The sequence below is a fragment of the Panthera pardus genome, unplaced genomic scaffold, assembly GCF_024362965.1.
Source record: "Panthera pardus isolate Hobbes unplaced genomic scaffold, ASM2436296v1 HiC_scaffold_2, whole genome shotgun sequence".
Taxonomy (NCBI): Eukaryota; Metazoa; Chordata; class Mammalia; order Carnivora; family Felidae; genus Panthera; species Panthera pardus.
This window is the reverse complement of record NW_026526765.1, coordinates 106723658-106748854: the sequence shown is the minus strand read 5'-3', so window position 1 is coordinate 106748854 and position 25197 is coordinate 106723658. Positions and strand designations below refer to the sequence as shown.

Below are 25197 nucleotides of genomic sequence, written 5' to 3'. Positions count from 1 at the left end.
CGCCCCTTCTTCACTCTGTTTTGATCCCACACATCATGTACTCTCTCAAAAATTTCACCGTGAATTCATAAGGATAAGAATGAAAATGAAAAAAGACAATGTTTTAATATTCATACTAAAATAATTTTGACAATAGAGACACAGTGATCCTCAAGTCACAGTTTGAGAACTGATGGACTAAAGTATCTTTAGTCATTGTGTGTGTCATGATGATTCTTTTTGTTAGATATAATAACTCACTTTATAAGTCCTGGGAAGCTTTATTCAACTTCGCAGTTTGTGATCCTTGTTCTCAAAGAGTACCAAAGTAGTGCTTTCTGAATTAAATGTGGCCAGCCTATTGGCCGAGACCTGCTTACAACATAATTCTTACCATGCCCATAGCAACTCCAAACTGGCATTTAACTGCTCTTTTTTCTTTTTCAGAAATGTTCCGTAATAGGCTTTTTAGAGTAGCTTTAGACTCACAGCAAAATTGAGCAGAAACTATAAAAAGTTCCCGTAATCCTCCCCTTCCCTCCCCTGCAACACACAACCCTCTCAACTATCGATATCCCACACCGGAATGGTACATTTGTTACAAATGAAAAGCCTATATTCACACATCATTATCTCTTAAAGGCCACAGTTTACATTAGGGTTCACTGTCAGTGATGTATATTCTATGGGTTTGGACAAATGTATAATGACATGTAGCCACCATTATAGTACCATACAGAATAGTTTCATTGCCCTAAAAATTCTCTATGTTCTGCTTATTCATCTCTCATTTTCCCACTAAGGCTGGCAACCGTAGATGATTTTACTGTGTGCACAGTTTCGCCTTTTCCAGAATGTCATATAGTTGGGATCAGAGAGTATACAGCTTTTTTGGGTTGGCTCCTTTCACTTAGTAATATGCATTTAAGATTCCTCCATGAACTTCATGCCTTCATGGATCTTTTTTTAGTGCTGAATGATATTCCTTGTCTGTACGTAGCACAGTTTACCTATGCATTCACCTACTAAAGGACATCTCAGCTACTTTCAAGTTTTGGCAAGCATGAATAAAGCTGCTATAAACATCCATGTGTAAGTTTTTGTATGGACATAAGTTTTAGGGTAAATACCAAGGAGTATAATATCATATGGTAAGAGCATGTTTAGTTTTGTAAGAAACTGGCAAACAATCACCCACAGTGGCTTGACCATTTTGCTTTCCCACTGCAATGAATGAGAGTCCCCGTAGCTCCACTTCCTTACTGGAATTTGGTGTTCTCGGTGTTTTAGATTTTGACCCTTCTGACAGGTGTGGAGTGGTATTTCATTGTTCTTTTAATTTGCAGTTCCTCAGTGACCTATGATGTTGATCATCTTTCCACATGCTATTTGCCATCTCTGTACCTGCTTTTGTGAGGTGTCTGCTAAGGTTTTTTGCTCACTTTTTAATCGAGTTGTTCATTTTCTTCTTATTGAGTTTTCAGAGTTCTTTGTATCTTCAGGTGTGTCTTTAGTAAATATTTTCTCCCAGTCTGTGGCTTGTCTTCTCATTCTCTTGGTACTGTTTTCTACAGAGCAGAAGTTTTTAATTTCCATGAAATCCAGGTAATCCACTGTTTGTTTCATGGATCATGCCTTTGGTGTTGCATCTAATAGCCAAGGTCATCTAGGTTTTCTCCTATGTTATCTTCTAGGAGTTTTACACTTTTGCATATTGCATTTAGGTCTATGATGCATTTTTTAATTGAAATAAAATTAACATACAGTGTTATATTAGTTTCAGGTGTATGACATTTATCCAACAATTCTCTACATTACTCAGCACTCACCAGGACAAGTGTAATTCCCATCTGTCACCATACAACGTTATTACAGTATTATTGACTATATTCTCTATGCTGTACTTTTCATCTCTGTGCCTTATTTATTTTGGCCTATGATCCATTGTGAATTTTTTTGTGAAGGCTGTGGGATCTGTGTCTAGATTTTTTTTTTTTTTTTTTTTTTTTTTTTTTTTTTGCTTGTGGAGTGTTTACATTTTCACAAACATTTTAGTTTTGGCAAGTCTGCAGTTACTTTTAATGTGCAATCTCATCATTTCTTTTATAACCAGCTGTTAAGTATATTTTTAGCCAATTATCAGTTATTCATATAAATTAATAAGATTTGCAAAATAACTGACAGTAGAAATCACTTATACTTGACTTTAAAGTAAATATACATCCTTTTTATGCTTTTTGTTCATATTCTTCTACTGGTAGTAGGAGATAAAGGTGGTTCTGAATCCAACCAATTCATTCTTTTTTTTATAAACACTTTTAAATGATTTATTTATTTTTGAGAGAGAGACAGAGAGAGAGAAAGAGAATGTGTGCAAGCAGGTGAGGGGCAGAGAGAGAGGGAGACACAGAATCCACAGCAGGCTCCAGGCTCTGAGCTGTCAGCACAGAGCCCAATGCAGGGCTCAAACTCACAAACTGTGAGATCATGACTTGAGCCAAAGTCGGACACTTAACCGACTGAGCCACCCAGGCACCCCCCTCAACCAATTTATTCTTGAAGCAGATATTTGCATGTGATATATTTCAGGTATGCTGCTAGGACCTTAATGCTATCTTCCCTCATTTAACCCTCATAGGGCTCATAGGTTAGGGACCAGCTATGGTGGGTTTGTTTCTTACAGCTCCACTAGAGAATCAGTATTATTCCCATTCTATAAATGAAGAAACTTAGACTCAGAAAGTTAGGTTATTTGCCCAAGATCACACAGTAATAAATAGTGAGGCTCTTGGTCACACTTAAGAGCCCCAGAATACCAATTTCTAGCACAGTGATTTTAACATGAAGTAACAAAAATGAGGGGTGGGGGAAATCAACTTGACTTTCAAAGACCTTTGATTCTAAATAATACTATCTGTCTTCTGGAGCTGGTTACAGCACATTTATCATCCATTCTAATCTTTGGAATACTTTTCACATTCTTTTCAAGAAATGCACCACTATGGAGGCTCTGTATAATCCTACATATTGAATTATATTTTAATTATACAATGAGCTGTTAAATCAGACTGCCTGAACAAGCAACCTCTATTGCAAGCCTTAATTTATTCACCTGAAAGTGGAAATAACAATATCTACCTCAGGGTTATTATTAGAATTAAATGAGATAATTCGTGTAAAGTGGTTCTAAAGTTACAAAGTTCCTGACTCTAAGGAAATGCTCAGGAAATATTAGGTGTGAGAGAGGGAGAAGGGTGCATGGTACTGGGGTAATATTGGTAAGGCCTGACAAATTACTCAGTAAACACTCTAAATTAAATTGACAAATTGTTAGTTATACAGTTGTCTTGATGTAATAATATCAAAGAAAAATAATATATAAATAAAAGGCAAATGTTAATTTACCTCAGTTATGTTGTCTGTAACCTAGAAGGAATGTGGATATATTCATTAAATTTGCTAGCTGTGCATGATGGTTCTATTTTAAAATCTTTTGAGAAAAAGAGACAAGTATTATAAAGCAGATTCTTTAGCTGAATCTGATTATAACTCTGAATATAATTTTATATAACTCTGAATCCAGAGTTTAGCTAATGTAAATTCAGCATCCATAGAGAAAGAGGAGGGGAGTAGACAAGATTACCTTTTTTATGCTGGGAATATACAATCATACATCGTGGACTTGGACCGTCTCCAGAAACTTTTTTTTGTTTTTTGTTTTTTGGGGGTTTTTATAGCTGACAGCATTTTGAAACAGAGAAAGGCCTTTGTAGGCATAAGTAGTTCATTTCTATTGGGAAGAAGATTTAAGGAGCAAAGGTCCTTGGGATTAAGCACATTGTAGTAAAAAAATCATTTCATAGTGGGAGTTACAGATAGCAACCAAGCCAGTACAAAATGAAAGCGGCCATTATACACAGGCAATCAAGAAAATAGGAACAAAAGCTCTATTACTTTAACCATATCTCAAAGTTAAATGATGTAGAAAAACCCAAATACTAAGGTTCCAGGTGAAATTTTGTGAAAGAAGATGCAGAATTTGTACAGAGTTGTTTGTATTTCTAAAAATAAAATTTTTACAAATTTTTTAAATTGTTTTCAAAAATGTTTAATTTGTATCATTTTCTTTTAGAAAATTATTAGATGAAATTAATACTAATTGTCATATTGATTTTTCAAATAACCCACTTTGTGGTTATAATGCAATCTATATAAAAAACATTGAAAAAGGACAGGAAATAAAAAATCATTAGTAATTTCATACCCTACAGAGAATCATCATTAATCCTTTTGTCTATACCTATATTACACTTTTCTCAAGAATGGAAAAATTTATTTGATTTTTCATTAGGAGTCTTTCATGAGTGAATAATCCAATAGTTATATATTTTGTAAGTCCACTGTTATCTCCTTAGGTTAAAGGAAGTGAAACTGTTAAGTATTTTTTTATAATTTACAAACAAGAAACTGCATAGTTCTTATTTGTTAATTTTGATGAATTTTCAAAATTGTACATACCCATGTAAACACCACCAAAACAAGATCTAGAACATTTACATCACCCCTGAAAGTTCCCTCATGCCCCTTTCAAACAGTTCCCTCCCCCAGATCATTGTGATTTTTGTTAGCTCAAGTGTGTCTTGATAACATCTTTGCTAGATTGCATTCCAGAAGGTTAAATCATTTATACCTGTACCGGTAATGTATGAAGTGGCTGGTTTCTCCTTATGCTAAGTATCACGTATGTGTATGTTGTAATATATCATAGGTACCAGATATAGATACATTAATCTTTGCCAGTTTCTACTTTGTATTATTTTGTATTTCTTTGTTTACTGATGAAGTTGAACTTTTAAAAATGTGTTAACTGGCCATTTATATTTCATCATTCTTGTGGTGGTGGTTATTAAGTGTATAAGGCTTTTTTTTTATTAAGTGTATAGTCTAATATGATTATATATTTCTTACTGCTTTGCAAAAGCTCTTTAATATTAAGGAATTTGGGGCGCCTAGGTGGCTCAGTCAGTAGAGCGTCCAACAATGGCTCAGGTAATGATCTGGTAGTTCGTGGGTTCGAGCCCCAGGTCGGGCTCTGTGCTAACAGCTCAGAGCCTGGAGTCTGCTTCAGATTCTGTGTCTCCCTCTCTCTCTGCCCCTCCCCCCACTCATGCTCACTCGCTCTCTCTCAAAAATAAACATTAAAAAAATTAAAAATATTAAGGATATCATTTTTTGTTTTAAATATTTTTACTAGTTTGTCATTACCTAACAATTTGTTTGTGAGGGGTTTGCTTTGTTTTGTTTTGGCTTTGTTTTTAACATGGAGTTTTAAATGTGTATTTATAAATCTGCCAATCTTGCTCTTCATGTTTTTGGCCCAGCATCATTCTTGAAACTCTTATAATCCCAGGATTATATAAATACCTAGTTATATCTTTCTCTAGTATTTTTGTGGTTTTATTTTCATTTTTAATTTACATCTTTAATCTACCTGAAAATTATTATTTGGTGTATTATATTAGGTTACTCTTATAACTTTTATTTTTGTATATTACTAACTTCCACAAGCGAATAATCCTTTGTTTTTCCCCATTGATATTACACATGTGCTTTATCATATACTAAGGGCTTAGAAATATTTTTGGGTCAGTTTCATCATTTTACAAGGATTTTTCTGTCTATTCCTGTGTCAGTACCTCACTGCTAAATTATTACAGCCATATAATACTATTTAATATCTGGTAAGCAAGTTGGATCTCTATTGTTCAACACATATTTTTACTTTAAAAGTTTAAGCAACTGGATAATGTGCTCCATTTGTATTTTCTTTGAGTAAACCACACCTGGAAAAATCTTAGACAATTGAACATGGAATCAATAAAAAGGCCCCATTATTTAACAGGTGGCCACTACCTGAATTGAGACCCTAGTGCCAAGAAGGAAATAATCAGTCTTTAGACAAACTCCCTACTTTCAAAGTAATGGAAAAGATTGCATGTGGAAAATAAGTAGCATGAGGAATAAAAAAGAACAAAATTTAGGATATTTGATTGCCAATTTATGGTATAGGTTATTAAATGTTTTTATGAGAGGTTTGATCAGAATTTTTTCCATTTCCCTGGTACTGAAAAAAAAAAGCACAAAGTATTAACAAAATCATACAGTAGATAACATCTCACTTTTATTTTACATGATGGTAATCCCCAGGACATCTAGGATTGCTGTATATAAATGCAAGCCACAAAATATTCTTCCAGAGACATTCATTAATAATCTTTCTACTACCTACCATTTTGAATTATTAACATCCCTTATCCTCTCTGGTATTAATGCAGATAATCAAGTTAAATGTAACAATAATGTTCTGTTCTTTGTGTGCAGATAATTCAATCAGCCACGATATATAAAATGTTGGGCTTGAGCTGTTTTTTTAGTAGAAATAAAAGTTGTAAGAAGAAGCTAACTTTTACTAACATTTACAAAATATTAATCTTTTTTAACCTATAAGCTAAATGTTATTAAATTATATGGGAAGAATCTGAAGCAGAGAAAGGTTAAGTAACTTGGGTCAAGATCTCAGAGCTAGAAAGTGGTAGATCTCAGAAATAGCTAATCATGCTTGGCTCAGTAGTTGTCTTTTTTTTGTGTGATTTTATACTGCAACAGTTTCTCGAGCTAGCCTACATATTTTTCACATTTGCTTATAAAGCAGTGTCATTGTTTATTGCTGTAGTAATAAGGCCAAACAAGTGACTTCAGCACTTTATTATAAATTTTTGGTCAAAAATTGTCCAGCTCCCTTTAAATCACAGCAGATATTAAGTCCATGTCCCTAATATTATAATCCCTTTAATTTGAAAAATTAAAATACAGACAGTTGTTTAAAAGTTTAACTTGAATAAGAAGTTCTTGCCACATTTACCCAGAATTTTCCATGGGAATATACAGGAGAGTGGTTATGAATATGGGATTTGGAATCAGACCTGATTTGAATTTATTAGCTGTGTGATTTCAGACAAATTGTATAACCTGTCTCATCCTGTTGCTTAAACTGTAGTCTGAGGATGGTAAATAGTACCTTTCTGATAGGTTAGTTTGTAGATTACATGAAATACTTTTTTTAAAGGATTTAACAGGGTGTCAGTGCTCAGTAAAGGTTTTGTTGTTCTCATTTTTGATGTTCTCATTGATATTTTTGAAAACGAATTTCTCTGTATTTGTCAGTAGATCTACCAAGATGATTAGAATTTATACCATTTCTATAATGTTTGACAGGTTTTTTTGTTTGTTTGTTTTTTTACCTTTTCTTAATTAACCCATAATAAGTTGCAATGGTTAACTTCGGTTTCTATCATGATTCTTTCTAGGATAAAATAAATTTGAGATTTGATATTTTTATGGTAGACAGTAATGCCTCATTAATGAAATATTGTTGTTGTTTTTTTTCCTTGAGACTGGTGCCAAAAATGGCAGAAGGGATATCAACTATAAATAAAATTTTAATATAAACTTTAGAGAGCACAAAATTATAAACTCAGTGTAAGGTAAATGTTTTTCTTCTGTTTCTCTCTCTTAGCCAAGTTCTAAGATAGTGATAAAATGAAGCAAGAGGAAATACGATTATAGACCCGGTTGCCTAATTGGTATTCATTTTATAAAGGACTATAAATAATGCTGCAGAAGACCAATGAGGTTCTTTATAAATAGGACCTTGTCAGAATTGCTGACCCTGGAAAGGCAGTTATTTTCATTCTAAGCCCTCTGTCCAGTCCCTGAAGTCACCTCTTTTTCTCCCTTTTTCTTCTGAATAAAGAAAGCTCTGCTGTATTTACTCTGCTTTCATACAGTTTGACCTGAAATAAGTTTCTATCATATTAGGTAAGCTTGCTTTGTTCGTGGATTTGTTGAGAGAGACGGGCAGATAGCCATGTACCCCAGCTGCTTACCAGGCCTTTTGGACTGGGAACCCCATCTTCCCAAGTTGTTTTGTTAGTTCACCAGGCACAGATTAAATGTTATTGGCTGAGCGGTTGGTTAAACCCCAGGGCAGGTGTAAGAATGCGTATTACAGATTTATTCTGGAAAGCCTCTTAAATCTTTCCACCTGTGCCCTACTGAGAGTGTGAAGCATATTAGATAGGCAAGAAAGCTGAGAAACTATTCCCATGTTGCTGAAGACATTTTGAAAATTACATCTTTTCACTTTTGCTCCAACAATACTCAATATTTATTCAAGACACTCTATAATATGAGGATTATTTTTTTTCTTTTTAACTGAGGAAAACAAAAAGTTTTTTTTAAGAGGTGGCTTTTCAAAACCCCAAAGCAAAGGAGAAATATTAACATTTATTCAAAATTTAGAAGAAAGGAAGTTTTCCCATGTTAATGATGAACAGTAAAAGAAATTCCACTAGTTTTTATCTTTGTTTTCTTTTTCCATAGGCCAGTGGCTTGCTTGGTTTACCTAATGTTCTATTTTCCTATAGTGATTTTCATTTGTTTCAAATATTTCATTGTTTTTCTTTTATTGTTTTGTTACTATTGTCCTGCTGTCAATTTTTAAATTTCTTCTAAGTTTTGGCCATTTCTGTCTGCATTTTTCTCTGCTTCCTTTAAGTCACTGTTTCTGTTTCCCATTTTGACTCTTCTTTTATCCTTTTTCTCCTTGATTTCATTCCCTTATTTAGCCTCTTCTGTTTCTCAGTCATCTCTGTCCTGTGCTGACCTGCTCTGCTGGACATGAAGAATCCCAGTGACCTCATTTTCCTGGACTTTTTAAAATATACTTTGATCTCTGGCCTCATTCATGCTTTGTCTGTCTGTCTGTCTCGTCATATGAATTACTGTCACTTCTACTATCTAATTCGTGCTGAAAAAGATCCACACTGTTTTCATATATAGTGATACTTTAATGCTTTAATATCTTAATTCCTTAAGAAGCTTTGAACATTTGTAAAAAGAGAACCCTAAGTTACCTGTAATTATTGATAGAGAAAAGTTCTAAAATTAAAAGTTTAAAAGACATTTACCTAAATATTACATTTTGATAGGTAAAATATTATCAAAATGAAAGAATCCTCCATTTAATGTTTGAAAATATATTCTAGATCTCATATGAAAATGTCAAAATGTTCAAACAAAATTGTCACTTACATTTTAAGCAGTATCAAAAGTTAGAGAATCATAGAAAAAAATAGTTGTAATATTGGGGTTGATAATGTCATCTCTATATAGCTACTTTTGATTAATTCATTTGAAATAAATCTAAAAGTTATGATTTTCATATTAGATATACTTTCTTTAGACTTTAATAAGTATCAAATGTTTAACATAGTTACCCAGATTCTACAGAAATTATTTTGATTTTTATTTTTCATTAGCAGCAAAACACCCTTAAAAGTATCTGTCATATTTAGGTTTCCAAAGTTTTTAGGCTATGAACTGGGAAGCAGGCTTCAGTTTGATAAATAAATTCAATAGCTTCTCTTTAGTTACTTAATTGTAAAATGGAATGGAGGAAACCAAGTTATCTGCAGATATAGAAAATCCAAAGTTATCTGTCTAAAGTTCTAAGACTTCAAGTATTGTGGCCAGAAACAAAATAAATACACAAAGATCAGTATCAGTTCATCAGCTGCTGTGAAATTATCACTTAGAAAACATTTTTTTAATTGAGAAAACTCAACCTGTTATACAGATAAAGAGATAGATATACCATGTTTCTAGAATGCTTAATTTTTAACAAAAAACAAATTATCTCAAGATTATTTTATAAACCTAATATAATACAAATAAAATACCAGTTGAAGGAGGGGAGAAGAGATGCAAGCAAAAATAACCCAGAAATTTTTTAATAAAAAGAGTAGGAAAGCACAACTTCTCACTCCTTAGGTGTGGGCTAGGCATACTGAATCCCCTCCAAAGAGTACCACATGGAAAGCAAGGGGGGAAAGTAACTTTAGAGTGGAAAACGCTGGCAAGCACTCAGTAAGGTGATCAAGGTCAACATCAACATCATAAATCACTTTGATAGCATTTGCCCTTGATATGATGTAATGAAAATTCCACTTTACATTGTGGTCTTTCTCCCAATAGCCTGTAAGCCCACTCTTACCCTGAGAAAAACATCAGATAAATCCCTTTAGTGTAGGCATCGTACAAAATACCCAACCAGTACTCCTGTAAACTGTCAAAGTGATCAAAACAAGGAAATTCTGAGAAATTGCCATAGCCAAGAATAGCCTGTGGAAACATGACAACCCAAATGTAATGTGATATCCTGAATGGGATCCTGCAACAAAAAAAAAAAGGACATTAGGTAAAAGCTAAGTGTATTAGTCTCCTAGAGCTACCATAATAAAATATCACAGACTAGGTTACTTAAACAACAGAAATTTATTTTCTCACAGTTTTGGAGGCTGGAAGTCTAAGATGAAAGTGTCAGTAGGGTTGATTTCTAGTGAGACTTCTTTCCTTGGCTTGCAGATGGCCCACCTTTATGACCTCATTTGATATTTTAAATTGAGGTATAATTAGCATATTAGTTTCAGATATACTACATAATTATTCAATATTTGTATGTGTTGCAAAATGACATTTTATGTTAATCATATCTGTAAAGACCATATCTACAAATATAGTCATATTGGGAATTGGGTCTTCAACTTATGAATTTTGGGGAAACACTTTAGTCCATAACACTATGGACTTATAATAATTTATCAATATTGGTTCATTAAGTGTTACAAATGTACAATACTAACATGAGATGGTAATAATAGGAAAAATTGGTTTGGGGGTATGAGAGAACTTTCTGTACTAACTGCTCAATTTTTCTGTAAGTCTAAACCTCTTGAAAAAATAGAGTCTATTTTAAAAAAATACTCTTTTTTAAAGAATAAGAAAGTAATGATCTTTCGAAGTCAGATGCCAAAATTATAATAATTAAACCAGTGGGTTGGGATACTGTACAAGGTGAATTATTCTAGAAATGAAGTTGGAACAACTAGGTAGCCACATGGAAAAAATAAGTAAAGTAATTAGAACTTTATCTGACCCAGTATACTAAAAAAAAATTCTAAATTGATACAAGAATAACAAATGAAAAGAGAAATGTAAAGGTGCTATTAGAAAATATAGTGGATTTTTACATGGTATTAATGTGAAGAAAGACTTAAGCATAACTTTAAAGACAGAAGGAGACTGCTCATAATGACTGTATAAAAAAATTGTAAATTTCTATATGGAAGGGAGGACAGAGGGATGGATGGAAGAGGAAAGGAGATAGGTAGGTAAACCTAGACCAAAAAAAAAAAAAAAAAAGGATAAATGACAAACTAGAAAAGTTGTTTGCAATTTATGTGATGAATATGGATTTATATTCTTAACATAGTAAAAATTCTCACAAATCCATAAGGAAAAGATGAATATGCCACTTTTTTTCCATGAGCAAAGGATGCACACACATATCACAAAAGAAGAAATTCAAAAAGCCAAAAAATGGGGGGAGGGGATAAAAACAAAAGGTATTAGAGCAAAATGAGGCACTCTGCCAATGAGATTGTAAACTGATAAATCCTCTGTGGAGGGAAGTTAGACCATTCATATGAAATACCTTAAATATGTACAAATCTTTGTCCCAAGAATTCTACTTCTAGGAATATATCCTAAGCATTAGTAAAGATTATTACAAATGATAGTAATATCTTAAACAAAAATGGGAAATTTATCCATCATGGAAAGCTTAAGGAGTAGAGCTAGGGCGTGACTAGATCAGAGAATTCAACCAGTGTCAGGACTCTCTCTCTCTCTCTCTCTCTCTCCCCCTCCCTCTGTTTTCTGTCTCCTGGTTCCATTTTCCTCTCACTTGGCCTCATCCAAGACTTCCCCTAGGGGTTGGCAAAGATGGCCTTCAGAAGTTCTAGGTTTACGTTATGTAGTCAACCCAGTAGTTCTAGAAAAAGTTCTTGAACCAGTTGTGTTTAGCCTTTTCAAATTCAAATGCCCATGCCCTAAATGTAATTACTGGTTATTCTGGACAGGCCTATTCCATGCGTCCCCTCCCAAGGACAAGCACAAGGGGGTGTCATCGCATTCCAAGTACATGGACTCATAGTGGGGAAGGGTCATTTCTGAAAGAAAAAGAAGAATTATGCTACCAAAAGAAAGAAGGTTGAACCTGCCTCTCCTTCCCAAAATTACTACAAATAAGAAAATCCAAATATTTCTTATTCACATAGATATTATTCGCAGCATTCTGTTCATAAAGGTGAAAATATGAACAAGCCTAAGAATCCTACAATACAGGGTTGATTGTAAATTATCTATAGGATCAAATACTAGAAAATGAATAAAATTACATAGAAGTATAATTATCCATGTAAAAAAAAAGATGATCATGGTATAGTTGGGTATAAAAAGTATAAAATATATGCATTATGATCCCTTCAAATATATATACATATACACACATATATATAATACATACATCCATATATATGTATAGAGATGCATTAAAAAAGTACAGGAAGTGATGTACCTGTATGTTTACACTAGTTACTGCTGAGCTATGGAATTACAGATGATTTTTGTTTGTCTTTTCTTTTTGCTTCTCAGGATTATGTTACTTTGCACAAAGGAAAAACACATAAAAATAGTCAATACATGCTAATCATGCCACGAAAGTTATAAAAGTAAAATTTCTATAATTCTTTGATTCTTTAAACAGTTTCTACCCATCAAATGGCATGTAGTCTAGGACAGACAGGATATATTTTTAAATATATATAAGCCAGGGCACCTGGGTGGCTCAGTCGATTAAGTGTTCTGACTTCAGCTCACGTCATGATCTTGCTGTTCCTGAGCTCAAGCCCTGTGCTGACAGCTCGGAGCCTGGAGCCTGCTTCGGATTCTGTGTCTCCCTCTCTCTCTGCCCCTCCCCTACTCATGCTCTGTCCTTTTCTCTCTCAAAAATAAATAAACATTAAAAAAAAATTTAAATATATATAGGCCTCCAAAGTTAGGCAAGATCAAATAAGTAAGTTCTTGTGTATGATGATATAAATGAAAACACTTTGAAAAAGTCTATGAAGCATAACAGAGTGTTATAAAAATGATAACTTTATACAAGCACACTTTGTATGTAATACATACATACAAAATACAAAATAAATTGACATGAAAGTAAGTGTTGGACTTAATGGAGGAATGATGTTTGAATCTCATTCTAATTATGTGAAGTAATTAGGGTGCATATTACCATCTCCTCTTCACAGATGAAGAAATAGGCCTGAAAAGCAATGTGACTGTCCTCCAGTAACATTTAGCGACTGAATTATAACTCAAACCCAGGTCTTCCAACTGCAGTCCACAAAAGTTTCCACAGAAAGTCTCAGATAAATTCAAAAGTAAGAGCCAGCCCTGAATGAAACCCAGGGCAGTCAGAGAAGAATTTTAGGAGAAAATGGGAGTTACACTGGGCTTTGAAAGGACAAGGGACACAGACCAATGGGAAGGGGGTGGTGGGGCATTCCAGAGAAGTGACATGGACAAAGAAAGCATGCTGCAGGCCATCTATGATACAGAACAGGGTGTGGTCCTTTCAGAGAATCAAATGTGGGCAAAACTTGAAAATTGTTTTGTCTTGCTGAAATTTTTGTTTAAAAACAAAAAGGACTGTTTTTGCTTTTCAAATGCAAATCTCCTTTCCAGCTCTCCCCTCAAAAAAAAAAAAAAAAAAAAAAAAAAACTTCAACCATATCAATTAAGTTCCCTATCTATAGTCCCGTAGAATGATAAACTTAAATAATAACCAGGAGTTATTTAGTTGGATTTCTTAAGAATTCTAATTTAACAGAGAAATAAGAACCTGTCAACACAGTACAGAAAAGAAAAATTACGTGGATGACAACGTTTCGCAAAGAATGGCAAGGCCTTTCAACCCAAGTGGAGGGAGGCTGAGGACAATATATGCATTTTCCCCCACCTCATACCTCAAAGACAAAGGGTACAAAAGACAAATGTAATCATTAGATAATTTAAGTGGCCATTTGAGAAAGTGTTGGATTTTCATAGCACAGAGTTAGTAGTGGTGGAAATATTTTGTTTTAGACTTTTGAATATTAGCCTTTTCTCTGGTATTAATGGAGTTTGAAAGGAGAGTTACTAACCTAGAAAACTCAAGCGTTTAAAACCTAATAGCTAAGTAATTTGGAATTATGTGTTAATACTATCCAGGAGAATGGTGAACAAAACCAGAATTCTAGCCAAAGGTTTTAGAAGTGACTGGTTTCTCAGAAACATTTATTTATTCATCAGAAATTTATTGTAGGTGTTTTTCTTGCCAAGTATTGGTGACTGGTGCTAGTACAAAGGCCCATAAAACAGAGCCAAGTGCACTCTAGTGAGGGAGCCTAAACTAGAGAGCTGTACAGAAGAGGACCTAACCCCACGGAAAAAGAGGAGAGGCCAGGAGAGAAATCCGGGGTGACACCTCAGCCAGGATGAGGGAGAGAAGGGTTATCACCATAGAGAGGCAGTAAACAGGCTGGAGACAGGCCCCGTTCAGGAAACTGCAAGCAATTCAGGATGCCTGGGATATAAATGTGATGGGGCGAGTGACAAAGGAACTTGAAGAGGGAAGCAAAAGCCAAATCAGAGAGGCCACATAAGAAATTTAGGTTTCGTTGTGCAGACAATGGGGAGCAGTGAAAGATTTAAAACAGGAGAGTTTTCATGGCTAGATTTACATTTTTGAAAAATATATATATATGTAACAGAAAAGACCTGGATACCATCATCAAGCACAAGGCATGCCTTAGTAATTAGATGCCTGAGAGGAGACTGCCAGACCTCTACCCTTATAGGGTCAGGCTGTGGGCCCTTGGCTGTACCCCTGTGGGACTTCTACCAGAATGGGGTGGCATCCCCACTGTAGGAAGTATAAGGAGAAACTGAGGCTGAGATAAAATTTACGTGAATTTTAATTACCCCCCCCCCTTTTTTTTAAGCAAGTGTTCCATCTAAAAGAGAGGTGCCCAAAGAGGCTCCCACATTTTTGGAACTTCTCTTTTGGAACTGCTTTAAAGGCCAGCCTGGGAGCTACACAAATAATTCTGGTCTCTTTACAATTGCATTTTTAGCATTTTCTTTATTCCAAAATAAGCACTACCTAGTCTGTGCAATGGGGGTGATAACCACATCTTTCTTGCCTACCCCATATAGTTACTACTATGAAGATAATAGCAGACAACATGTGAAAGCTTTTCGTAGAGAGCTGTATCAATGGATCGTCTTATAATTGTTGCCTCACACTTTGCAGGCAATTCCAACATATGCATTTGTTCTGGTATCTGTGTGTTCATCTCCCGAACAGACTGTTCACTTCAGGATGGCAGGGCCTGGGTCATATTTGGCTTTGGGTCACCAGTGTCTGACAGTGGGTCTCACACATAAAAAGTCCTCAAATGTTTGTTGAGTGAATAATTGAATCTAGCTTCTTGCCTTATCTTCAAACCATATATAAGAAATGGATAATACACTTGAGATTATTCAGTTAATAGGCTCAGAGGCCACTTATGCTTCTTCAAGTATGTGAGTAGCTTGTCAATAGGAACTAGCAATTCATCTCTGAAGGGGCCAGAACAAATGGCTGATGAAATAAATCAGTGTGAAAATGTAAAGGTTCTTAAACTTTAGTGTTATAGTTTAAATTTGGCTGTATTTTAAAATCACCAGGAAAAACTTTTAAATTACCAATGCTGGGGCCCCATCCGAGGACAGTTAAATCAATACTTCTGTAGGTGGAAGCCTGGCATAGTTTTTAAAGCTACTGAAGTGATTCTAATGTGCATCTGTGTTTGATGTAGTGCTCTGGAGAGACATTGCTTTAAAAAAAAAAATCTATCTAGGGGTGCCTGGGTGGCTCAGTTGGTTGAACATCTGACTGTGGCTCAGGTCATGATCTTACAGTTGGTGAGTTTGAGCCCTGATTCAGGCTCTCCACTATCAGCGAGAGCCCTGCTTTGGATCCTCTGTCCTCTCTCTCTGCCCCTCCCCCATGTGTGTGTGTGCACCCACACATTCTCTCTCTCTCCCCCCACTCTCCCCCCCACACACAAACAAACTTCAAAAAAAAAAAAATCTAATGGGCTAAATGGGTGATGGATAGTAAGGAGGGGACTTGTTGGGATAAGTACTGGCTGTTATATACAAGTGATGAATCACTAAATTCTACTCCTAAAACCATTATTATACTATGTATTAACTAACTTGGATTTAAATAAAATTTTTAAAAAGCTAAAAAAAAATACAAAGAATCTAGGGGCGCCTGCCTGGCTCAGTTGGTGGGGTATGTGACTCTTGATCTCCGGGTCATGATTTTAAGCCCCACACTGGATGTAGAGTTTACTTAATAAAAAATAAAAAATAAACTATCTAGTTTTACATTAGGGACCAAAGTCAATGGAAAAGAACATAAGACATGCTCCCACTGCAGTCTATGAGCAGGAACAAATAAAACTAGCTGTCACTGGTAGGAGCACAGTGGAAAAGCAGCAATCAGTATGTGCTAAACTATGAGAGGTCATGAAAAGGTGGGCTTGTGCTGAGCCTGAGACTTTCTGCAGAGGCTGTTAGACATTTTAGAAGTTTGTCACAGAAATAAAAGACATTCCCTGCCCACAAAAGGAGGTCAAGTGTTAGTTTAGCAAACGAGCTAGTACCAGCCAGCAGGCCTGGCCAGTACAAAGGATCTGAAGGCTTTGCTTTACAACACAAATCACCATTCTCAGCACAGGGAATACAGCTGTGAACAAGACTCATACTGTCTCAAATAACTGACAGTCTGTTCACAATTAAGTCAACAGCCAATTACAAAAGAGTAATTGATGAAAGAAATGAAATGAGGTTGGTGAGATAGGAAGATGCAGTTGTTACAGAGTTTTAAGGGTCCAGCCGAGTTGTTCAGTCTAACACAATAGCCAATAATTCCTGGTCAAAGAAATGGTATGAAAGAAATGTATAAGAAAGATTATTTTATGGGGCACTTGGGTGGCTCAGGGGGTTGGGCATCCAACTTCAGCTCAGGTCATGATCTCACATTCGTGAGTTCAAGCCCCGAGTTGGGCTCTATGCTGACAGCTCAGAGCTTGGATCCTGCTTTGAATTCTGTGTCTCCCTCTCTCTCTGCCCCTCCCCTGCTCATGCACTCTCTCTCTCTCTCTCTCTCTCTCTCTCTCTCTCTGTCTCAAAGATAAATAAACATTTAAAAAAAGAGAGAGAAAGAAAGAAAGATTATTTTAGGGGCATCGGGCTGGCTCCGTTTGTAGAACATGTGACTCTGGATGTTGGGGTCATGAGTTCAAGTCCCACGTTGGGTGTGGAGCCTACTTAATTTTAAAACAACATTTTTTTTTAAGAAAGACTATTTTAGAACTTTTGGAGGATGAAAGAGACAGTACAGATGTAGAACAGTTAGAACACCTACAAAAGTCTAAGAGTCGAGTGGAAATGGGAAACGAGTCGTTTATAAAATTTCCAGTGAAAAAGATAACAGCTTACATTACATAAGCATAAATAACCTAATTGCATTTTTGTCAGAAACAAATTAGTACTGGAATTCTATATTGTACTTACTGTATGTTTGAGACTAAGTACCTCTCTTGTGTTCTCCATTAATATTAATTGCTGTCATAAATCTTCATGTGTTTCACAACTGTGGGAGAACTTCTAAAACTGGATGTCAAATTAGTGAGATTATTAAAGGTCCAGGTCTTTTTCAAACAATCAGTTGTTTGCTTTTGTTTATAATTTCATACAATCCCATATGAAAAAAAAATTATTCTGTCAAACAACCTCTATGAAAATGGTAAGCCTCTATATTTCTGTAACACACTAAAGTCAACGTTCTTTTTCTTTTAAGTTTGTTTACTTATTTTGAGAGACAGACAGCATAAGCAGGGGAGGGGCAGAGAGAGAGGGAAAAAGAGAATCTCAAGCAGGCTCCGTGATCTCAGCAAAGAGCCCGACATGGGGCTTAATCTCATAAACCATTAGATTATGACCTGAGCCAAAATCAAGAGTCAGATGCTTAATCACCTGAGCCACCCAGGCACCCCAAGTCAGTGTTCTTATTTGAGAATCTGAGCTTATGTAAATCTTTTTATTAATCAGAACTAAATTTTGTGTCTTTGCCTTCAAGTGAACAAGTTTTAAAATGTTCATATGTAAATGATCAGCATGCGATTAATTCCAAAAAATTCACTGCTCTTGTTTGGTCAGTTCCATGACCAGCCACAGAGTAAATAGTACTGAGTTATTGGGACACACAAAATTGTAAATGACCAGACCCTTATGTACTTGAGTTAAGTCTGTATTATAAGTCTGCATGTGCATTCTCACAGGAGACTGTAAAATGTGGGCATGCTTTCAATTCCTGCAGTCTGTGATTTATGGAGGCACATAGGTCAGGAGTTTATTATGCTGAAAATCATAATAACTGTTTTGTTTTGCTTTTTAAAATGAAGTGACCAAAGCATGTTGAAAGATAAATGGGTGAACCATTTTGATTATGCTTTTATTTCTATTAAAGATTAAATATTATTGCTGAGTAACCAGCCATGCTAAGTATTATGATATTAAAGCTGAAGTAGTTTGTAAGCTGAGAGCCCTTTCTTTCCTCTGGGTTTAGGTTTGTTATTAATCAAAATGTTGGACTTGTTTAGTGCAGTGGTGTATGAAACAAACAGTTGAAAAAGACAGCTACTTTAATTTACGGCTTTCTGTTTTTTTCAAATTTGTAGGAAAATCTGTTCCTCTTTGTGGACTTTGTGCTGTTGTTCACATGTCTAGAGTTCATTTCTTATACCAGAGCCAACTAAATCCAATAGTTGTAAGATACTCTCGTGGGATAGAAAGGAGGAAGGTGCCTATACGGTTTTAATTGACAAGTTCTGGCAAAGCCATTTTTGAAATGTGGACAGTCTCTAATAGAAATGGATATTACAAAAAAATCCATCTGTATTTTTGGTCAGAGAGACCAATAATTTTAGAAATATATATATATATATAAAGATATTAATAAGTTAACTAAAGACAGTGGTTTTTGTTTTTCACTATCAATATGGGAGTATTGAATGAAATTGTTTTAAAGGGCATGTTTTGAGCTACTTCCTGGTTTTGGCTTAGGTATCTACACAATAATCACTTGCTAAGCACTTACTGAAATGCAGTGCAGGATCTGAACTCCCCATGATGTGTGGTAAAGGACCTTAAAAAGAACATCCTCCCACCTTTCTAAACTTGTTCCTCATCAGTGGAAGTACACTTAAAATTCCTAAAGAAGTATACTTTGGGGAATGCAGCACAAAATGTAAGAAGTATCTAAGAAAAAGGCCACCTCTCACTACCTGAAACAAAAGGTTTAATTTATTACTTAACTAAGGAAGAGCTATGCTTTTAGGCACAGTCTCTGAGCTAAATGGGTTGCAAATCTTATATAGAGTTTTGGGGTCAGGGATTATTTAGTGGTTGACATCAGCCTCAGAAGCCCCATTACTCAGGAGAGACTGTCAGTGATTGGCTGGCTTTCAGAAATGTGTTTACTAGACTGAGTTGACCACTGATTGGCCAACCTTCAAAATCATAAGGCTGTCACTGATTAGTTGGCTTTCAGAGGTGTGTTTACTGAACTGAGTTGTCACTGGTCATTTAGGCCTATGCAAATCATTAATTTATTAAATCCAGTTTGTGTTTCAAACTGGGTCTAGTAGTCCCTTGTTACCATGAATGTAGAATGATGAGCCTTTTTCTACGAGTTGAGATTGTTTATTCTCAGAAGCTAATACTTAAATACTGTAGGAAATTGAAAGGACAGGAAAATCAAACTCTGAGGAATCCATTTAAATAAGCAATGATCCTATGATGCATTTCTTTTTTTTTTTTTTTTCGTATTTGTAACATCTGGGATTTTATTAGTTATCTCCAATTGAAAAGTTGTAATCAATACCTATGAATACCCTATTTTCCTCCTCCCACAAAGAATCTACAAATTTATCTTACTAAATTATATGATATTTATGATAAAATTGGTGCTTTTTCTTTGTTACCTTAATTCAGAGCTCTTTTTTCCATTTCTTCCATTAAATATATCTGCTCTTTTTTAATGAAGATAGAAACAACTTAAATTGGAAACAGGAAGCATGGGCTTCATTGTCACCACTCTTAAAATTTAACAGCATGGTTTTTCCACTGCAATTGCTATGGTAAGGAGATAACTATACTTTCTGATTTTCTTTTTGTTCTGTTTGGTTGTCGGTTGGGCTTTTTTGTGTGTGTGGATATAGCTGCCATACAGTATCACATTGGTTGGTTTTAGGTGTACGATATAGTGATTCAACTTCTCTATACATTGTGCTATGCTCACCCGAAGTGTAGCTACCATCTGTCACCATGCAGCACTATTACAATACCATTGACTATATTCCCTTTGCTATACCTTTCATCCTGGTGACTTATTCATTCCATAACTGGAAGCTTATACATCCCATGTCCATACACCCATTTTGCCCATCCTCCCACCCTCCTCCCCTCTGGCAACCATAAGTTTGTTCTCTGCATGTATGGGTCTGATTTTGCTTGTTTATTGATTTGTTTTGTTTTTTAGATTCTACACCTAAGTGAGATTATGTGGTATTTGTTTTTGTCTGGCTCATTTCAGTTAGCATAATACCCTCTAGGTCCACTCGTGACACACAAATTATGACACCTTTTCTAAATAAGGGTGTTTACTAAAGCAAGAGAACTATAAGTCAGCAGTTCTAATGAATGATATGGCATGTTCATGTATTGAAATGAGTTATGAAATTTGATGTAAGTAGCATTATTAATAATGAAGTATAGAAATGTGAATGTGATTTACCTCATTTAGTAAGTTAAAGTATATTCTGCGTCATCTACATAATAATATCACTTGTACTAATTGCATTCCAGTAGTTTTTCTCATATAGAAGTGTTGGGAATGGTAGTTAAGACTCAACTTGTCACCCCTGGAGAACAGTAGCTACTGAACCCTCAGTAACTGCAGTATCACTAATCTCGTAATGTTTTATTTGCCACAAAATCTTTTCTTCAAAATCTGAATATATCCATGAGAGTTTGTCGCACAAGTAAACTTCACTCAGCATATGTGCTACTTGCAGGGAAAAGGGGTGGGGGATCTGTTCTATTACCTACTGCCCAAATCTCTGCTTATTTAGGGAAAAATAAATTAATGTAATATTTGGGTTTCATCGGAAAGTTACAATGGGTGTATGGGGAGTGTTAATCCTATAGGCAATTTAGCCCTATCAGCTGTGATAAAAGTGCTGAGTATGCCCATTTTTAAATTGCTTTTATAATGAGTAGGAAAAGCCTTAGAATTTTTGTTTATATGTCAAAACTGAACTTTTCTCTTTCCAAATTCATTCAACTGCCTTGAAATCTGGTCTTTGACTTCCCTATTTATTTCTGACACCTCCTAATGGGGGCAGAGCTAATCACTTACATATTTCCCGGCTGCTAAGGATAGCCAGCTTATGACCACTTACGATTCAAGCACATGTTGATACCTTAAGACCAGTAAGCATTTGATAAAGTGGGAAAGCAGGATGGTTAAATTTGTTGTAATCAACAGTAAGAGGAGGAAATTAGTCCATGGAGCCATGCCAAAGCTTAGTTTCGTTTTGCACGAAAAAAAATAATTTTTTTAACCCTGCAACTCCCCAGAAAAAGGATCATAACACCATTTGAACAAGAATTTTCTTAACACATTCCTGACTCTTGACCCCTTCAACTACTAAAAACAGGATCAGATAGGGCTGGTTTGTTAGGGGTTTTGCTCTGCAACCCTGCCCACTCTGGCTAAGTGAGTGTGCTCTTTAAAGGAAGCTGGCAGAATGTTCTCTTAGTTGAAGGAATACCCTGGGTAGAGCTCTTTTAACCTCTCATCCAGGAAGGACCTTCAAGTGAAGACTGAGGCAAAGAGACTCATTACTAAAAATACAAAGCAGCAGGACCAAACTCCAGTCATGTTTTTCAAATGTAAGTGTTTTCTGAGAAGTTGGTTTCCATGTGGTATAAGCACCAACAAACAATAAACCCATGTTGGTGTTCTGTACCCTTATGGTTCATTATGCCAAGGACAGTATAGTATAAAATTTCCACTTTCCATTCTCCTGCCAAAATCACTGAACTGTCTCTCTGCCTTTTCAGGATGTCCCATGTACTTCAGTTTGAGGATAAAAGCAGAAAAGTGAAAGATGCAAGCATGCAAGATTCAGACACATTCGAAATCTATGATCCTCGGAATCCAGTGAATAAGAGACGACGAGAAGAAAGCAAAAAGCTGATGAGAGAGAAAAAAGAAAGAAGATAAAATTACAGTCATGATAATTAGGTAGAAATGTGCCTGCAATAAATGGCCTTGTAACAGCCGTTGTTACCAACAACATCACTTAAGGGTGTGAAAAGAAGTATTTTTGAACCTGTTGTCTGGTTTTGAAAAAAGATTATCTTGTTATGTAAATTGTGGGATGATGTAAGCAAATGCTTTTGGTTCATGCTTTTTTTTCCCTAATTGACTTTTTCTATTGCTAAATCTGAAATAAAACAACTTTCCTGCCAGTTTACATGTTAACCATTTGTAGACTGTGCCAGCCTGTTTATGTCTTTTTATCCTAAAATATGTGAAGGCTTTGTTTTCAAGACTTTTTATAAGAAGTTTCTTTCAAGAAAGAGTATTTAAGGGAAACCTCCCTGGCATTCTGTTACCACAGTACTGAATTTGGAATAGAATAAAAATTATATACATAAAGATTGATTTTTGTTGTTGTCGTTTTGCATATAAATATCTAAAAATAGCCAAATCAGTAAGACCCAGTAGCTTCATGCCTTAAAGCCTGAGGAATCTCCAAGGGAATATTGTCACCTGCATCTAAGCCAATGCCTGGGTTTTATAGACGTAATCAAGACGCTAATACACTAAGTAAGATCAGCCAAGCTTACTGCATACCCTGGCCCGACAGCAGGCCTCCTGCCCACTCCTCTGCCCTTTCAGCATAGCAACAAGAGCACATGCAGAGGTGACACTCTAGCAACAGAACTATCAAGAATTTAGCTCTTGATGACAACCACTCACACTGGTTATTTACTGTATATTAGCTATACTAATTCAGTTTTTCTAGAATCTGAATCCTCAAATAATACCTCAAGCTAACTTTCGGTTACCTAATAAAACCTCACCAGCCACATCTTTCCACGTAGTGTCTCATCGGCTCTCTTTTCCCAAAAGTAATCCAATAGACTTTCCCTAGAGCACTTGTTCTCAAAATGTAGTCCCAGGCACTACAATGCAGTGGCAATAGCATTACTTGGGGACGTTAGAAATGCAAATTCTTGGGGCGCCTGGGTGGCTCAGTCAGTTGCGCATTCAACTTCAGCACAGGTCATGATCTCCCAGTTCATGAGTTTAAGCCCTGCGTCAGGCTCTGTGCTGACAGTTCAGAGCCTGGAGCCTACTTCGGATTCTGTGTTTCCCTCTCTCTCTGCCCCTTCCCCACTCATGCTCTGTCTCTCTGTCTTTCACAAAAATAAATGAACATTTTTAAAAAATTAAAAAAAAAAAAGGAAATGCAAATTCTTGCCAGACTCGCCACCACCATGACTATACTTCCAGATTACTGAATCTGAAACTTCGAACCCGGAGGGTTTATTATACAGATTGCTGGTTTCACTGCTGATGATTCAATTTTGGGGGCATGGCAGTATCTAGTGAAGTTAAAGATAGGCATATCCAGTTATCCAAAAATTCTAATCTTAGGTCTGTCCCCTAAAGAAATTCTCACAACATTGCTCAAGAAAACCTGTACTAAATATACACAAAAGCATCAACCAAAGAATGGATAACTAAATTGTTGTATTGCCATACTATGGAATACTTTGTAGTGGTAAAGATTAATAAACAAGAGTTATATGTGTAGGGGCACCTGGGTGGCTCAGTCAATTAGGCAACAGACTTCAGCTCAGGTCATGATTTCACAGTCCATGGGTTCGAGCCCTGTGTCAGGCTCTCTGCTGACAGCTCAGAGCCTGGAGCCTGCTTCGGATTCTGTGTCTCCCTCCTTTTCTGTACTTCCCCCGCTAGCATTCTGTCTCTCTCAAAAATAAATAAACATTAAAAAAATTTTTTAAATAGGATGTGGATATGACATCTTTATTAAGAAAATAATAATAATGTGAGGGGCACCTGGGTGGCGCAGTTGGTTAAATCTGGCTCTTGGTTTTGGCTCAGGTCATGATCTCACAGTTCATGGGATCGGGCACCACATGTGCCGTTAGCTTGGGATTCTCTCTACCCCTCCCCTGCTTGTGCTATTTCTCTCTCTCTCTCTCAAAATAAATAAATACACATTTAAAAATAATAATAATGGGGGGAAAAAGGGAACCATCTATATAAAAATGTAAACAAGCAAAACAGCATTCTACTTTGTTTATGGATGTACACATGTGGCAATGTGTGGCAGAAGTATAAAAACATGTATGAAAACAGTGGTAACCTCTGAGGAGGCACAAGGAATATATAAGGGGCTTCATTTGTAATGTTTCACTTCTTAAGGGAGATTGTGGGTACTCAGTCCTATTATATTATTCCCTCTCTACATTCTAGTATCCCTGAAATATTTCATGTTTTTTCCTTTATGATCCTTTATAGAATCTGAGATGAGAAAACATAAGGGGCTCCCGATACTAACAAGAACACTTTCTTTTTTGCTTCAGAAGTAGGACAATGTTTCAAAGAGGAGGAGAGGGTATGATATGGGAGTTCTGGAGAAATGTCAACCCACTCAAAAGCTGAGTGATCAGACACAAACCCACCAAAATATAAGCCAGTGTTTGGAAGCGTGCCGTCTTCCCCTCACCACAAAGTTATAACATCAGTTGTTTCACAGATATTCATAAAGTTTCTGTTGGTTATTATGAAATGCATTAGCACTGCATTTGTTTCTATCAAAGAATCCTATAGGTTTCTCTCCTGTTTCTCCCTGAATATCTCCATCTTTACCAGTGTACTATATCCCAACAACAGAGGGGACCACAGAGCTCCAGAGCACAAGCTGGAAGAATGACATTTGTAGGTATAAAGAGATAACAAAGTGACAAAATTAAACCCTCAGTTTAATTTTG

The 25197-nt window shown here is 35.8% G+C and overlaps 1 protein-coding gene and 1 long non-coding RNA gene across 3 annotated transcripts in view; one reads left to right on the top strand and one right to left on the bottom strand.

Moving 5' to 3' along the window:
• CWC27 (CWC27 spliceosome associated cyclophilin) overlaps nt 1-22834 on the top strand; it is a 194950-nt gene extending 172116 nt beyond the window's left edge. The window contains exons 14-15 of one of the 2 annotated variants that reach the window (XR_002071342.2): nt 20147-20240; nt 22228-22333. Coding sequence is in view for 1 of the 2 variants with exons in the window: in XM_019414333.2 (XP_019269878.1) it covers nt 22228-22390 (163 nt within the window). In the remaining variant the exon portion in view is untranslated. Of the gene's footprint in view, nt 1-20146; nt 20241-22227 lie in introns of both variants that reach the window. The other variant, XM_019414333.2, reaches the window with a different exon arrangement.
• Nucleotides 1-25197, bottom strand: part of LOC128778302 (uncharacterized) — a 107285-nt gene that overhangs the window by 67266 nt on the left and 14822 nt on the right. The window lies entirely within an intron of this gene.